The sequence below is a fragment of the Carlito syrichta genome, unplaced genomic scaffold (genome assembly GCF_000164805.1).
Source record: "Carlito syrichta isolate Samal-C Ts95f unplaced genomic scaffold, Tarsius_syrichta-2.0.1 Scaffold308112, whole genome shotgun sequence".
NCBI lineage: Eukaryota > Metazoa > Chordata > Mammalia > Primates > Tarsiidae > Carlito > Carlito syrichta.
This window is the reverse complement of record NW_007252208.1, coordinates 372,709-389,755: the sequence shown is the minus strand read 5'-3', so window position 1 is coordinate 389,755 and position 17,047 is coordinate 372,709. Positions and strand designations below refer to the sequence as shown.

General features: G+C 37.6%; 1 protein-coding gene across 5 annotated transcripts in view; it reads left to right on the top strand.

Moving 5' to 3' along the window:
• Window positions 1–17,047, top strand: part of KIF1B (kinesin family member 1B) — a 157,447-nt gene that overhangs the window by 76,904 nt on the left and 63,496 nt on the right. For all 5 annotated transcript variants that reach the window (XM_021716015.1, XM_021716016.1, XM_008064949.2 and 2 more), the window contains 6 exons: window positions 267–342; window positions 2,947–3,026; window positions 3,520–3,626; window positions 4,454–4,537; window positions 4,766–4,946; window positions 5,058–5,130. In XM_021716015.1, coding sequence (XP_021571690.1) covers window positions 267–342; window positions 2,947–3,026; window positions 3,520–3,626; window positions 4,454–4,537; window positions 4,766–4,946; window positions 5,058–5,130 — 601 coding nt within the window. The remainder of the gene's footprint in view (window positions 1–266; window positions 343–2,946; window positions 3,027–3,519; window positions 3,627–4,453; window positions 4,538–4,765; window positions 4,947–5,057; window positions 5,131–17,047) is intronic.

Genomic DNA, 17,047 nt, shown 5'->3' with positions numbered 1-17,047 from the left:
ATATTATTTATGAATTATTGTCTGTTTCCAAAGTCAGATGAAGCAAAGTTCTTATCTGGTTGAATATAACCTAGCATGGTTTAATTTATTTTGAATATGATGTTTGACTTAAAAATAATTTCTCAATGATGAGACAAGCACATATTGTACATTTGCATTACTGGCTTTAAATATAACCAGTTGTTTTTGCTCTGCATGCTTATTTTCCAGTTCATATTAGGCTGATCTAATTTGCATTTTGTTGTTGGTATTCTGATGTATTCTAGAGAGGCCTTGTTGGCTGAGATGGGTGTTGCCATTCGGGAAGATGGAGGAACCCTAGGGGTTTTCTCACCTAAAAAGGTAGGAAACAATGTGTGAAACTCAACCAAAGGGAGACACTTTTTGTTTGTCTTAGTCACTGGGGTGCTTCCTGTCATTCAGGGCTGTTCCCATCCCCTTTTTATCTTGATACTTGGCTTTGTTTCAGGTATATCTATCTGATTTCATCTCAGAGCCTGTACTATAAAGTACAAAAACAGCATATATCTAAAATGCCAGTTACTGTGTTGACTGTTTATAAAAGTAAGAACCCTCAGGCAGTAAATCTGTAACTTTTAGGCTTAATTCGTCATGTTTCAATATGTTTCAATATGTTTCATCATGTTTGTTGTTGCTTTCTCTTAAATTCCCAACCTAACCTAGTGTACCTTGCTTCAGTTTCGGCTACTCTTTCTGTGTAGATTTTCCCACAGAAGTAATCTGCCCTACTTTATAACTTTTTGGAACCAATTTCAGCTGTTCAGGTTTGTGTAGGATGATACTGCTTCCGTTTCCTTCTACAGTTTGTATTGTAGACAACCATTATACTGAGTAAAGCAGTTCCTATCCTTATCCTTCTAGATTCCTTTGTTTTCCTTTCAGTTTGTTTTTTAAAGAAAATGACTCCAGTAGTTACCTTCCTACTTATGTAATCATAGTTGAAAAGTAGTTAGGTACCTTTTAGCTAATTAGAATATTAAGTTTTTTTTAACTAAGTTGCAACTTAATTATTTTTGGATACCGAAAAACAATTATCAGAAGATTATTTTGTGTGCTTATTTATATGACAATAAGAAAATATATTGAAGCCGGGCTCGGTGGCTCAGCCTGTAATCCCGCGCCTTTGGGAGGCTGAGGTGAGTGGATTGCCTGAGCCCGCAGGTTCGAGACCCGCCTGGGCAGTGAGACCTCATCTCTACAATAAATAAAAAAATCAGCCAGGCGTGGTAGTGTGCGCCTGTAATTCCGGCTACTTGGAAGGCTGAGGTGGAAGGATCACCGGAGCCCAGCAGGTCGAGGCTGCGGTGGCCGGAAGCGGCCACTGCACTCCAGTCTGGGTGACAGAGTGAGACTCCAACTCAAAAAAAAAAATATATTGATATACAAAGTATATATTTTATATCTCAAATTGGCCACTGGAGACTTAAACGTCTTCATACACAGGTTCTAATGATAGATGATCTTTCTCGGTTACGATACAAGGAGTGGTGAGTTTTGAATTAGTATTTTCATTTTATGTGATATGAATTATTCCTGTGATTTTTGCTGGGATTTTTTTGGTTAGGTTTTTCCATCATGGTGACAAAGCATTTTTAGAAATTCCAGTGTCTCATTTTCAACAGAAAAGATTAATTGAAAGACATAGTGTAGAATTAGAACAGTAAGTATTTTATGTGTTTATATTATGAAAGGTCAGTGGTTTTCACAGTTTTAATAAGTTTTCCTTCCTAAGATATGTATTTATTCAGGCATATTACTTATGATTGTATGGATTTTAGCAGTTATATTTTTTATAGAATTTAAATTGTGCCTTTGTGTATATCTAATGGTATTTCATAATGTCTTTCAGTGTTTAAAATTGTGGGGAAAATTTTTGTAACAACTTGCAAAAATATTATAGTATTTAATACAAATCATAAATAACTTGAACAAGTGTTGAAATATAAGCAGTGTGGCATTCCAAACTGAAACCTCTACTTCCGAAGCTTTTTCTTACTTTAATTTTACCCATCTTGCTTTAGCTTTCTAGAATTTCCCAGGAAAGAAAGCAATATACCAGTGACCACATCCAAACTCAGTTTTAGAATCTGTTCCTGAGATTCCCTTTTTCTTAGGCCACTATCATGATGTACTTTAAAGAACACTGCCCAAAGGGCTCTGACTTTCTCAAACCAATCAAATTCTTAAACTGCAAAGGTAGATGCTAGTAAAGAACATGTAGAGGTTTTTCTAATTTCTCTTTAATCATTATTTCAGTCTCTTTTCTTTCCCCCCTTATCTGATTCTTCTTTCATTTTTCCATATTTGCTGGCACTATCTTGAGTAGATTTTGGCCCCAAGACCATGTGACTTATTTTTGGATTCCAGTGGGGTATTTTCACCAAAGAAGGTTGGTTTTTTTTTTAAAGATTTTAGAAATATTAGAGTTAGATTAGAAGAGAATTTTTAGAAAATGTTTGTATTGTTGAATGTCAGTAATCTTAATTTTTTCCTTAAGTCAAATACAATAACTGGGATCATGAAAGAACTGATCAAATTTATAGTGGCAGAGATATGGTGGGGGCATTTTAATAGAAGTAAAATAAAAATTAGTCTTTCTTGATATTTTTGCCCAGGTATTTACAAAAATTATAATTAATCCACACAGAAAATCGACCTGTCTTAATTTTTCCCTTGTACTTTCACTTTATCATGAAAGGGAGTCTTATTTTTTATCCCAAAATTCATGTTTTAGAAATAGAATGCATTGGTGCAGTTTGGGGAGGCCTGAAGAAAGTGTTTTTTCTTTTTTATGGAATTGCAACTAGAAATAAAAGAAGTCCCTCTGTAGACACTGTGGGGAGTTGGAGAAGCCTGGCCTGCCCTATTGTTGCCAGATCCCTCTCAGTGCCTTGCTCTGAATTGATAATCTGTAACCTTTTTCAGACCCCACATCTTGTTAACCTCAATGAAGACCCACTAATGTCCGAGTGCCTGCTTTATTACATCAAAGATGGAATTACAAGGTATATTTCAGTCTTGTTTTGGTCACTGAATGTACCCCCCTTAGATAATTGAATAACTGAAGGGAAGTTGTTGAATAATTTAATGTCATGCTTTGCAGTTTTTCTTGTCTCAAATAGTTACAAACTATCTCTTTTTTCCACATTATATAAGTGTTTTAGTGGAGCCAGTTAACATGTAATTTTAAGCTAAAAGACCCTATATAAATTGTTTCCTTTTAACAACTTATATGAATTCCTTGGGTAGTTTATTTCACTCTGTCTTTTTATATTGCTGTATGAGTTACACTGGTGTGTTGCTACTCCTTGGTATCTTATTCTGATGTAGGAAGGTTGATCCTTACGAGAATAGAATTTGCAGTTGAAAGCTTCTGATACAAAAAGGCAATACCTTTTTTGTTCATACCAAAGGGTATTCTTTGGGAGAAAGAGGTTCATTGTTTGTAGTGCTTTTTGTGTCTGAATTTCCCTGGGAAACACTTTCTCTTGTGTTCAGGGTTGGCCAAGCAGATGCTGAGCGTCGCCAGGACATAGTGCTGAGTGGGGCTCACATTAAAGAAGAGCATTGTATCTTTCGAAGTGAGAGAAACAGCAGTGGAGAAGGTGAGAGTTCACGGCTTCTCCAACCATTTTTTTACTTGATATTATGAGAAATCCTTAAGATTTGGTATTCCCTATCTTTGTCATTGATACTTTCTTACATAGTCTAATATTGAAAAATGGAGAAACCTGGGCTGCTTATAAATGCAAGGATGGACATAGCTGCTTTACATGAAAATAGCCTGGACAAAAGGAGCCCCTTTGTTACTGCCAAGAACTGAGCAGGACATAGGCAATTAGGCTTGGACTTGAATGTTAATGATTTAATAGAAAAGCAAGGAAAGAACAAATATCCTGGGTAATAGAAGATCTGAAGGATCGCAAGTCTTAAGCCTGTAAAATTTATTTTATCTAAAAGGAAAGAAAAAGTCCATCTTAATTTTTGCCTGGGTTATTAGCAGAACAACAATAATTTCATACTATATAATTCACTTCTTCCTTAATCAAAATATTTGCTCTTTAATCTTCAGTTTCTAGTTATTACCTGCATCTCATCCTTATGGTTTCTGATAGTTTTCTATTTTATTGTCTGAAGCGTCAGATAACACCAAAACTAATATTTTCTATCATTTCTTCGGAGGTTTGCAAGTTCAGTTAAATATTTCTATCTTAGCCTCTTCTGTCGGGGCTGGGCCTGGTACCCTGAGATGAACTGCTATGTAGATGCTTCAGCCATGTGAATTTATTGCAGGAATTCATTCTTTGCCAACCAGTCATGGTTAACAGAGCTCTTGATTATAAGAAGTTACCATGAATCCTGATAGTCAAGTGCTTTCCATTATTTGATTCCAGTGGTTTGTGATGATAACATTAGTTTGTTTTTCTCTTAGTTATCGTGACTCTAGAGCCCTGTGAGCGCTCAGAAACCTATGTAAATGGCAAGAGGGTGGCCCAGTCTGTTCAGCTGCGTTCAGGTGAGACTGGGAGAGGTTTGGCAACTTCAGCAATGTACACATGGCTTGTGTGAGCAACTGTGATTTCTGACACCTTATTTAAAGGCTGAAGAGATAGTCAGAATTTGGATTTTTGCTCCTGTAAAAACTCCATAAGCTGTCTTTTTGCATTAGGGAGAGTAGGATTATTAAACTAGATACTATACATTTTAAAAATGATTTCTTAACCCTATTTTTGTTTTGTGCTAGGAAACCGTATCATCATGGGTAAAAACCATGTTTTTCGTTTTAACCACCCGGAACAAGCACGAGCTGAGCGGGAGAAGACTCCTTCTGCTGAGACCCCATCTGAGCCTGTGGACTGGACATTTGCCCAGAGAGAGCTTCTGGAAAAACAAGGAATTGATATGAAACAGGAGATGGAGAAAAGGTAATATACAAATATTATGCGGCCTGCATGACTGTCTCTTCTTTTAAACATAAAGTATTCATGAAATAGCTAAGTGACTTTATAATTTATCCTGTTTTTTTTTCCTTCTAGGCTACAGGAAATGGAGATCTTATACAAAAAGGAGAAGGAAGAAGCAGATCTTCTTTTGGAACAGCAGAGACTGGTAGGCGTTTATCCTGAGTCTGCTATTAGGAAAAAGGCGGCTTGTTCCCATACCTTCTCTGTTCCACAGACCAGCACTCACCCAAATTGCTTATCTCTCATTGAAACCACACGCTATTCTTTCATTTCCTTAATGGAGAATGAACTTAAATCTCCTGGTAGCCTTGGCCTGAAAAACTGTTTATAGAGGTGCTCTTTTGGACCTTTCATGTCTTAAAGTCAAAACTTCTATCAAAATTAAGTACTTTTTGAGGAAATAGAGCTTTTCTGGTAACCTTTGTCTCTTGATAGTGGTTTTGGAATTTGCATCAATAGTGGTTCTTTCAATGATAATTACTCTGAATATTGAATTTGGTGGGAGTTTGCCTTGGTTTTGTTTCTGATCACCTGATAGTACTAATTCTCTGCTCTTGGGCTGACTTGGGGATTGTTCTTGTGCTGGGCAGATTTTTTTTTTTTAAATTAAACTGTGTCTAAAAGTGTTGCTGCACAGTTGCATGTGTTACTCCTTTCCTGTTCCCCTGCATGGAGTCTGAATTCTCAACCACGTTCTCAGTGGCATGTGTGGTGGTGGTGGGAGCAGAGGCTGCATACCCAGCCCAGACAGGACAGGAGGTCCACTTCCTTTGGGGCAAGGAAGGATTTGAGTGAGCAGCTGGAAAGTCAGTTTAAGGTCCCAGCTATAATACTAATAGCTTTAGCATTTATGATGTTAATTGATTTCCCAGGTTTGATATAAACAGAATCTCATGAATAAGTAAGTTGATCTGTTAGTAGATTTTTATTTTTAAAGCCAACCAGTCGTCGTTAACAAAGCTCTTGATTATAAGAAGTTTTTCAGCGTTCATTTGAAATGTAAGAACCAAGTATAACCTTTGGATACAGTGGATGCAGTTTAAAAAGTTCTCATTTTTAAAGATCCATGGGAGAAAGCCTGGACACTGGCTTCTTCCCACAGCACAAAATATGGCATGTTGAACTACAGCCTTAAAGTCATGCTCTGTGCTTTGGAGAAGGGGATATTGCCAAATAGTCCAAAAAATTCAAAGATTTAAACAAAAGCAACCTTCTCCAGTACATTTCAGTTCTCATCCTTGGCCATTAATGAACTGGTTAGTTTATTATCTTGGAAATTATAATAAAGCCCCAAAAAGAATGAATTGTAAGAATAAATCAAAGGTTTGGGGCAACGTAATAGCAGTGTTACAGATATAGGAGGCCTAGTTGGCATTTAGTTTTAATGAAAACAGATCTAGCTACAATGTGATTAGGGGCTTGAAAGGTTTGTGACACATGGAGAGAAGCCTGTTATCTTTGTAATGTAGTACAATCTAATGACATGCCTTTGATGGTCTGTGAGAGGTCAAATGAGGATAGGTATAATTAAGCTCTATTTATTATTAATAATAGTACCTTGTATCTGTGTAGTGCTTTGTAATTTACAGAGAGCTTTAATGTCCATTATTTTATTTGATCCCTGAAACAACTCTCTTTGGTAGGCGTGTATATAAGTAAAACATGTATTTATGACCTCTAATTTATAGTAGAGGAAACCAAGACTTAAAAAGTACTGTCTTACCCACTCTTAAACACCTGATATCATGGGTCTGAGGCTTAAACTGGATGTTTTGACTTGCTTCTTGTTTTGCCAGTTGGAATACTGCTTATCAACCACCTCAGGGTCTTGCTAAAATGTAGATTCTGATTGAGTAGGTCTGGGTTGGGACTTGAGCTTCTGCATTTCTAACAAGTTCCCAGGTATTGCCCATGCTGCTGGGCCTGGGACCACATTTTGAAAAACCAAGCATGACAGAGTGAGGATGCCTTGGTGCTCCACATCACCAAGAGTTGGTGATCATTCTATGCCCTAAAATAAAGATGTTGGCCATTAAATTAAGAGAATATATTTAGTTTCTAGGGGACATGTATAGTCTTCAGATAATCAGGTTCTGGATGTCATTTGCTTTGTGTTTCAGAAAGCAAGCTAGGATTTCAAGAGCAGCTTCTTAAAGCAAGGAAGTTGCATTCCTACCCCAAAGTCTCCCTGTCTATTCCACTAAAATTTCTTGATTTTGACCAGGCTTAATGGCTCAGCCTATAGTCCCAGTACTTTGGGAGGCCGAAGCCAGTAGATTGCCTGAGCCCACCGGTTCATGACCAGCCCGGGCAACTTGGCGAGACCTCGTCTCCACAATAAATCAAAAAATTAGCCGAGCACTGTAGCACATGCCTATAGTTTCAGCTACTTAGAAGGCAGAGGTGGGAGGATTGCTGAAGCCTAGCAGGATGATGCTGAGGTGGCTGTAAGTGTGCTACTGCACTCCAGCCTAGGCAACTGAGTGAGTCTCTGACTCAAAAAAAAAAAAAATTCCTTGATTTCAAGAGGAACTGATTTCTGACTCTTTTGTCTGAAGAATATCTACCAGTAGCAATACTGAATGGAAAATGTCTTTTTAGTACCCTATATTTATCTACCAACAGATATATTTCTAATGCACCCTGTGAATAAACATGGAAAAGATTCACAGGAATGATTATTTAATACATATTTATTTTATACTTATTACATGTCATTTTTCACATAATGATAGCATTACAAATGGAATTCGGGCTCATGAGTTTTCATCTATGATAGTTCCCCAGATGCACCATGTTTTTATGTTGCTGAGCATTCCCTTATAGTTAGTGCTCTGTTATATACCTGGTCCCTTCTGTGCTTGCTTTTTCTGCACACAGTTTTAGGTGTCTTTTCTTATTTGCATAAGCTCCTTGCAGAGTTTTATTAGAAGGTCCACTTTGTATTTGGTAGTTAATGAAAACAGAACGATCATTTAGTGACATGTGAATTGGCCAGACCAATTTATCATTTGTGTTCTATTTTACGATTTAAAGCTATAACTTTTGCCTCTCAAGCATGTTATTAAAGCAATGCTTAGAATATTTGTCACTTCCTAAATTAGGTAATAGTCATTTTATCCTTAAGCAATTTGAAGAGGAAAAGAAAAACAGCCAGGAAAAAAAGTGATAGCTGTCAGTTATGTGGGAAGAATCCAAGAGAATTTGGTTATGTTCTGTATGTAGTTTATACATACTTGAAAAAAAAAAAAAGAAACCTTTTCAGGAGTCAGATTTACTTTTTACTTTAATGTTTATTAATGTCATCTTTTATCATTTAAGATTAGCCATTCTGATTTTTAAAACTAAAAGTGAAAAAGAAAAAAACAGTGCAGAGTCTGTAAATTGAGCTTTACTGCTTTTTGTTGCTAAATTAAGTACTCATAGATCAGTAGAAATAATATAATTCGATAACACATTTTAATTCAGAGGCCAAATTATTGTCATTATTGTTGAAGGTTATTTTTTCATTTCTTAGAAAGTGACTATATATTACAAATGTATGGTCTAGCTGGGCATAGTGGCTGCCTGCCTGTAGTCCTAGCTACTCTGGAGGCTGTGGCGGAAGAATTGCTTGAGCTCAGGAGTTTGAGACCAACCAGTCTGGGCCTTTGTCTCAAAAAAACAAAAAAACACAAAAAAGGTCTAGAAAGCAAGATAATATTTATCAGTTTCAATTCCTTAAAAAAAAAATCCCTCTAGAAATATTTTTTATAATCTCAGATAAGAAAAAGAGAGTAAGTATCAATATTTTCATTTATTAGACCATTTTGAGCTAACCATCTAGTGAGAAGTATTTTCTATTCCCAGCAATTTTTATTTCCTGAATAGAAATTCTTCCTAATTCTATTAATTATTTGGAATTCTAAGTCCAGTATTGCTTTCATAGAAATCCATATTATCAAGATTTGGTGGTGTTAGTTAAGAGCTATTGGTTATTATCCAGATAGCCCTTGTGACTACATTGTTGTGAAGTCAGGCTGCCATTTTATGCCCAAGTAAAGTTTTTTGATAAAGAGGTAATGGTGCAAAGAAAGCTTAAAAGACAGAGTTAAAGATACATTTTAAAGTGGATTTATTTTACACAAGCAGAATATAATCCTTGTATTTTACGTGTTTATTGGAAGAGTTGTCACTTAAAGTGATAGTCCTTAAATAGCTAGGAATGCTATCTAGATAGAAAACATCTCTGATTTGTGTTTTAAAAATATTGTTTGAGGAATTTAAAACTCTGTTCAATGGAAGTATATTTCCTAGTTTAATTTTTGTTCTGGTGATTTATTTCTCAAAATTTTGGAGGTGAGGTATTTATTGATTTAGTGTCTAAAAAATAAAAATAAACACATTCATTATAAGGATCCTTTTTTAAAATGCTTCCTTGTTATTAGATAACAAACTTTAATTGTACAATTGAAATGGATTAACTAGCATGACAAAAGAAAGTATCCAATATCTTGCTCATGGAAAGACTAGTTTCAAAATTCTCTTTTCTTATAGAAAAAAAAAATTGATTGATAAGAACCTCACATGATCTGCTAATAGGGATTCTTAGCACTTTTAACAGTATCCCTGTGTGACTGCTTCTTTTTCTACATTCTCATTCTAACTTTTTTCTAGGACTGCTCTTTCTAGTAAAGCTAAACAAAACTTGGCGTCCTACAGCCTTACTAACCTTTGTTAACCCGCCTGCTCGTCACATCTTTGTATGGCATCTGTGCTCACTCATGGGGGAAGGAGATTCTGGAAGAAGCAACAGCAATAACCAAGGCAAATGTGGGGAAGTGGCTGCATGGGTTGTTAGCATGTGTGGGGCTTAGGTTTTGCTTCATTTTCTTGAGATAGTGGGGATCTTATGTCAAACCATTTGATGAATTTCATATGACTTTAGAGTGAGAAACTTACCCCTGTGTCAATCCTCCTAAGAAATTTGGTGGCACATTTCATCACTTAAGCCAGAAAGTAGAAATTTGGATTAGCTTTACTAAATAAACAAATCTTTATTTTAATAGCAATCTACATATGCCTATGTCTTAAAAGACTTACACATTATTGAGGGTTTTTTTGTTTGTTTTGTTTTTGGTTTTGTTTTTAAATTTGGTTAAGACTTTTTTGCTTGCTTTTTCTTCAATTTGATTTTCCTTTTTTACATTTTAATTTTGGTTATTTTGGGGCCATTTTTTTATTTTGTTTTTCCAAAGGACGCGGATTCTGATAGCGGGGACGATTCTGACAAGAGATCGTGTGAAGAGAGCTGGAAACTGATTACTTCTCTGAGAGAAAAGCTTCCTCCCAGCAAGTTGCAAACCATTGTTAAAAAATGTGGCCTCCCCAGCAGTGGGAAGAAGCGAGAACCAATTAAAATGTATCAGATCCCCCAAAGAAGACGCCTGAGCAAAGATTCCAAGTGGGTCACGATCTCAGATCTTAAAATTCAGGCTGTCAAAGAGATTTGCTATGAGGTTGCCCTCAATGACTTCAGGCACAGTCGGCAGGAGATTGAAGCACTGGCCATCGTCAAGATGAAAGAACTGTGTGCCATGTATGGCAAGAAAGACCCCAATGAGCGGGACTCCTGGAGGGCAGTGGCCAGGGATGTCTGGGACACTGTCGGTGTTGGAGACGAGAAGATCGAAGACATGATGGCTAGCGGGAAAGGCGGCACCGATGTAGATGACCTCAAGGTTCATATAGACAAGCTTGAAGATATTTTACAAGAAGTCAAAAAGCAAAATAACATGAAAGATGAGGAGATAAAAGTCTTAAGAAACAAAATGCTCAAAATGGAGAAAGTCTTGCCACTGATTGGATCTCAGGAACAGAAAAGCCAAGGAAGCCACAAAACAAAGGAGCCTGTTGTCGCTAGTGTTAGCAGCACCTCTGAGAGTAATATAAGTAAAGGAGACAGTGGAGAACTTGGGAAGGAAGAACGTGTTTCCCAGCTGATGAATGGGGATCCAGCTTTTAGGCGAGGACGTCTACGTTGGATGAGGCAAGAGCAAATTCGGTTTAAGAACCTGCAACAGCAGGAGATAACGAAGCAGCTTCGTCGACAGAATGTACCTCATAGGTTCATCCCTCCTGAGAACCGGAAGCCCCGCTTCCCCTTTAAAAGCAACCCTAAACACAGAAACTCTTGGAGCCCTGGGACACATATCATCATAACAGAAGATGAGGTTATAGAGCTCAGAATTCCAAAAGATGAAGATGGAAGAAAAGGAAATAAAGAGGAGAGCCAAGAAAAAGGGGGCAAAGCCGCTTCTAAGGATCCCCAGTTACCATGGAGCTCTCAGGGCATGCGAAGTCAAGATCACATCCAAGTTAGCAAGCAGCATATTAATAATCAACAACAGCCACCTCAGTTACGTTGGAGAAGCAATTCTCTCAATAATGGTCAACCTAAAAGTATGCGCTGCCAGGCATCTGCCTCCTCAGAATCATTAAACTCCCACAATGCTCACCCCACTGCTGATCTTCAGACTTTCCAGGCGAAGCGCCATATTCATCAACATCGTCAGTCTTACTGTAATTATAACTCTGGAGGTCAGTTAGAGGGCAATGCAGCTACTTCCCATCAGAAGCAGACTGACAAACCCAGCCACTGTAGCCATTTTGTGACACCTCCGCGGATGAGGAGACAGTTCTCAGCACCCAATCTCAAAGCTGGTCGAGAAACCACAGTATAACTAAATTACTGGACAAACTTGAAATTGTGTAGAGGAAACAGGCAATGTTAGCTCACAATTTGAGTTGGTTCTACCCTTGGCCTTGAATTCCTACTATTTACATTACAAATATTAACTGGTTTTATATTGTTAAGATAAAACACTGGTAAACGTTTCAACACATCCCTTTTGCTTGTATACTATAAATGGGCAGTTTCTGGAATTTTTGATAAAGCATTGAGACCCCCTTTATTTTTCTGAGACTTTCCTCCTTTCTTGGTGCCTAGATAATTAATATACTTACTTACACGACTTGTACTGTCTTGGTGTAAGTTTATGAAGTTGTTATAGTACCTATAAATTAATCTGACATCCAGAAAGACCTGTCTCTTAGTTTATGCAGACGTTCAAAAGGGGAATTTGATATGGAGAATTAAATGTCTCTTATTCTCCGTAAATGTTAGAAATTGGTTTCAAAATAATAACATGCAACCATGTCTGTTCCTTTCTTTAAATATAATTGGAATTTCATAAGCCAAAACTAAATATCTTTGGACATATTTTGCAATATACAACTTTGCATCTTCCACAGAATTCCTAAGTCTTCTTTTATTCTGTATTTCACATCAAACTAATAGTTTTTTTCCTTTCGAGTGTATCAGAATATGTATGAAATTTGTCATAATACCAAAATTTATAAATTGGCACTGTTTCTGGATTTCTTTTTTGTGGTTTTGTATTCTGAACTTTAATGTATGATTTGACACGCATACAAAATTAACTATTCACTTTGGCAAAGTCATGCCAACAGAAATTCCAACAAAAAACTTGTCTAAGTGCTTTGAGCAGTGTACATAAGTTTGTAAGGAGGCTATTTGGTGGGAGAAAAAAAGAGGGTAGGGCATGGAGAGAAAGCCACAGCATATGATTCTGTGCTGCTTTTTCTAGTAGTTGGTGAAATAATGAAATAAAAGTTAATTTTGGTTCGTTTAGAATAAGGAGATAATGTATAATAAACTGCTCTTTGGTTAAGCAGTGGTAATGCTCACAGACAAGCACGGATGGAAAGCGAAGTCCTGATGAACATTTATTGTGTCAATACCTCATTTTACTGTGCTGGGGTCTCAGTTTGCCCCACTGGATAATCCACTGAAAAAAAGGGATTGCATTGGGAAGAAAAGAATAGTTTTCTGCATTCTTCCTCATCTCTTGAACATATCAGAAACTTTCTAAGAGGCAGTGTGAAGAGCCAGAGAAGTCTGAGATTGCCTGACTTCATGTTGTGGAAGGAAGATTCCTAAGCCACATGAAAACATCTATCAAACACTTGTCCTTCAAATGGTGTGAAAAACTACAGCCAAGATAGCAGTTAGCATTCAAGGAAGCCTTAAAGATTGTGATTATGTGGTTCTTTTTTTCCTTTGTGTTTGGGCACTCTGCTTTATTAGAACACATTATTTTTAATCATAGTATTTTTTTTTCTTTTGCTTCTAAGAAAATACTTTCTTAATACACAAAGTTGCTTCCAATTAACTTTTTTTTCCCCTGAGAAAAATTTTGAGGGATATTTTTGCTTGGTTTAATGGCAGATTAGATATGGGCGAATGATGTTTGTAATGGGCTGACTTACTGAGATGACATTCTCCTGTGCCATTTGGATTGAATGTACTTGATAGGCTACTTCACATCAGTCACTTCAATGCATCTTGTGTACACCCCAGTTATCCTTCTTTATTCCACTTTAGACATAAATGTGCAAACTATTCCTTGCCAAACAAAATTTACTTTCTAAGATTAAAAAGAATTGCCAGGTGCAGTAGTGCGTGCCTGTAGTCCCAGTTACTTGGGAGACTGAAGCAGGAGGATCGCTTGAGCCCAGGAGTTCTGGGCTGTGGTGTGCTATGATGATCAGGCATCCGCACTAAGTTTGACATGAGTATGGTGACCTCCCTATATAGCAGGGTGCCACCAGGTTGCCTAAGGAGGGGTGAACCGACGCAGGTCAGAAATAGAGCAGGTCCAAAACTCCCTGATTAGTAGTGGGATAGCACCTGAGAATAGCCGCTGCATTCCAGCCTGAGCAACATAGCAAGAACTTGTCTCTTTAAAAAAAAATGATAACAATAACTATTATTGTTATTCAGATTTCAACTCAGTAGCATAAACGGGCTCTTGTTTCCCTAACTTGAGATAACATAGTCTAGGCCCATGTATTTTCATTTTTATGGTGGCCTTTTAATCTTGTTATAGACGGGAACCTTCCTTTCCCGTTAAACCATGGGACTGAGGAACTCTCCACTGATGATCAGGTGACACTGTAGAATGAAGAGTTACAACTGTGGATTGTGGTAAGGACTGTGTCCACAGGATTATTCCAAAGAATTAGGTTTATGTTTGTGCTTCACCTGCTGATCTAGGTGTCCTCATGTTGCTGAAATATTTAGATAGTTTAAGGAGCCCTTAATTTCATAGATGATCAGGAAGAAATTAACCAAGGTTTGATTGACTGCTGTATATGTCCCCTCTTCCATTTCAGAGCAATTACTCATCTTAGAAAATAACTTTGCGGGTTCGAGACCCGCCTGGGCAGCGAGACCTCATCTCTACAATAAATCAAAAAATCAGCTGGGCGTGGTGGCGCACGCCTGTAATTCCGGCTACTCGGAAGGCTGAGGCGGAAGGATCGCCGGAGCCCAGCGGGTCGAGGCTGCGGTGGCCGGGAGCGGCCACTGCACTCCAGTCTGGGCGACAGAGTGAGACTCCAACTCAAAAAAAAAAAAAAAAGAAAATAACTTTGTATGGATAAAGTGGCTTCATTGGATCCCTTACTAAATAAATAATTAGTGCCATGCTTTCATGAGCTCTTGGTATGACCCACAATATTTTGTTTTTTTAATTTGATGGTATTTTCCCTAAGCTTAATTACTACAAGACCAAAGAGAAATAAATGGTCATGATTAAACTATTATTGTATTATTGAAGTATTTCTAGCTATTATCATAGCAAAATGGGAAAAAAGCGTTCATGCCGTTGAAATTATATAATGATCTGACATTAATGGAAATACAGAGGAGCCCGAATTAATTGATATAGTTTCAACAAACCAAAATTGTATTCCTTGAGAAGTTAAAGATACTCTGTTTATTTGATAGATCTAAACCAAAGGACTTTTCCTTTATTCTTGCTTCTTACTCTTTCTAGCACAGTGAATTGTTTCTCCTTTCACTGCTAATGCCATGAATGGGAATTGTTTATCACATTGAAGTGACTTGAAGTGACCTTTTGTGCTTTAGGTGCAGGTTGATGCTGAAAAACAAACACTGAGTTTGTCTCACTGATGTCTGTATTAAAGACTGTCATACCCCAGAAAGTTACATAGACTTCCTGTGATCAGCTTCCTATGTGCCCCAGTGCCTTACTGATCCTTTGTATACTTGCCTTAGTGATTTGTACAAAAGACTGGGAGGAGGAGAAGCTGCCAGTGTCCTCGTATACCTTAATGAAGAGGCCTTCTTAGGTACAGTGCAAAGCAAGCATTTGTTCTGTATTTTTAGAGCCAAAATTGTTATGAGCAATATTCATTAAATGTCCGGTTTGTGTCATTTTCCCAGATTTTGAAATCTGCTCTGGATATACCTAGTTTGAACCACTTCAGGTTGTGAAATGTATTGGGTTTTCTCCCATTATTACTGTAAAAAGAAGTTTTGAATCTTCTTGTTAATGAACTGTGGATTTTCCCCCCAATTTCTTAAACAAAAAATGCTTGAAGATCGTCTTTGAGTGTAAGATCTGCCTTTTCAGGAAGGAAGAGTTAGTTTGTAATGTTAAGAAATAAAGTCCTCATTCAATAAAAGTTGAAATCATCTTTTAAGAGTGTGATTTCTCTCTATGTGGGAGGAGTGAAAAGTGAAATAAGGTAATGCTAACTAACCTGGTCTTGACTTTTATTTATTGCTTTTTCATCTGAAGATAGTGCAAACCAACTTTTTAAAAATTTTTACATTATCTTAATTAGTCTTAAAGCTTCTGCTGCCCTTTTCTACTTAACAAAATTCTGTCTTAACTGGGATCTTTAAGTCCTACTTAGTGCTGCCTTTCACTTTAAAATCTTTTCTTGTATAAGATGAATGAGGGTATTACTTCTGAGATTATTTGAAGGTATTGTCAGCTTTTTAAGTTCTTTTAAATGAAATGGTATACTTCATTTTATTTGGCTAGAAACTAACTTTCTGAAAAGCTTTGACTCTGTAGCTTTTCTTTTCTCCTTTAGCCTCTGCTTTTTCTCCGCCTAGAATATTGGTGGTATGCTAGAGTAAACAGGGTAAAGCAGAATATTTTTCAGGAGTGAACCATTAGTCTTTTTGAAAATTTGGACCTGACATAATATTTATGTTGGAAAACAACACAGTTGGCCAAGCATGTGGCTCACGCCTATCCCAACACTTTTGGAGGCTGAGATGGGAGGATTGCCTGCACCCAGGAGTTTGAGACCAGCCTAGGCAGCACAGCAAGACCTCATCTCTACCAAAAATAAAAAAATAAGCCAGGTGTGGTGGCACATGTCTGTAGGCAAAAAGATTGCCCGAGCCCAGGAGGTCTAGGTTGTGGTGAGCTGTGATCGTGCCACTGCGCTCCAGACTGGACAACAGAGTGAGACATCAAGTCCAAAAACCAAAAGTAAAATCCACAGTTATGCATTATGGAGTGAAATACAAAATCTACATAAGTTTTTAATATGAAATTTGGAACTTTAGGGAAGTGTTAGGCTTGGTCTGCTTCCAGCCTCATACCCTTTTCCTTAAAGTACTTTATTTTTCTCACTATTGGGAGAAGCTGGTGGAAAAGTTGTATCCCCAGGGTGACAGTCACTCACATCCAGAGGAAGTTTGGAAGGAGGGAGCCTTGAGCTTAGAGCAGAGTTCCAAAATACAACTGGGATTTATTCCAAGTAGAGAGTAGGGGGAAGTGGGGGGGGGGGGTAGGAAGCATGTCAGGGCTCTTGTACTTCCTCATGCGAGTACCTTGGGGTGGGCAGAACAACAGATTTGTTGGGGCAGGGGAAGCGTGGTAAGAGATGGGGGGAAACAAGGACCAGATCATGGCCTGCTAAGGAGTTGGAACTTAATCTTGAATGTGATGAGAGGCTATCAACAGTTTTGAGCAGGGACATAGCATTATTAGATTTGCCTTTTAGAGAATTCATTGTGGCCAAAGTATAGAGAATAGGTTGTAGAGAGGCCAAGTGTGCCAGTTGGGAAGTTGCTGCATGACCCAAACGAGAAACTAAGGCAGGGGGAAAGGAGAGCGCGAATGACTCTGATAGAGTATTCTGAGGTAGAATCAATAAGTTGGTCTGTGGGT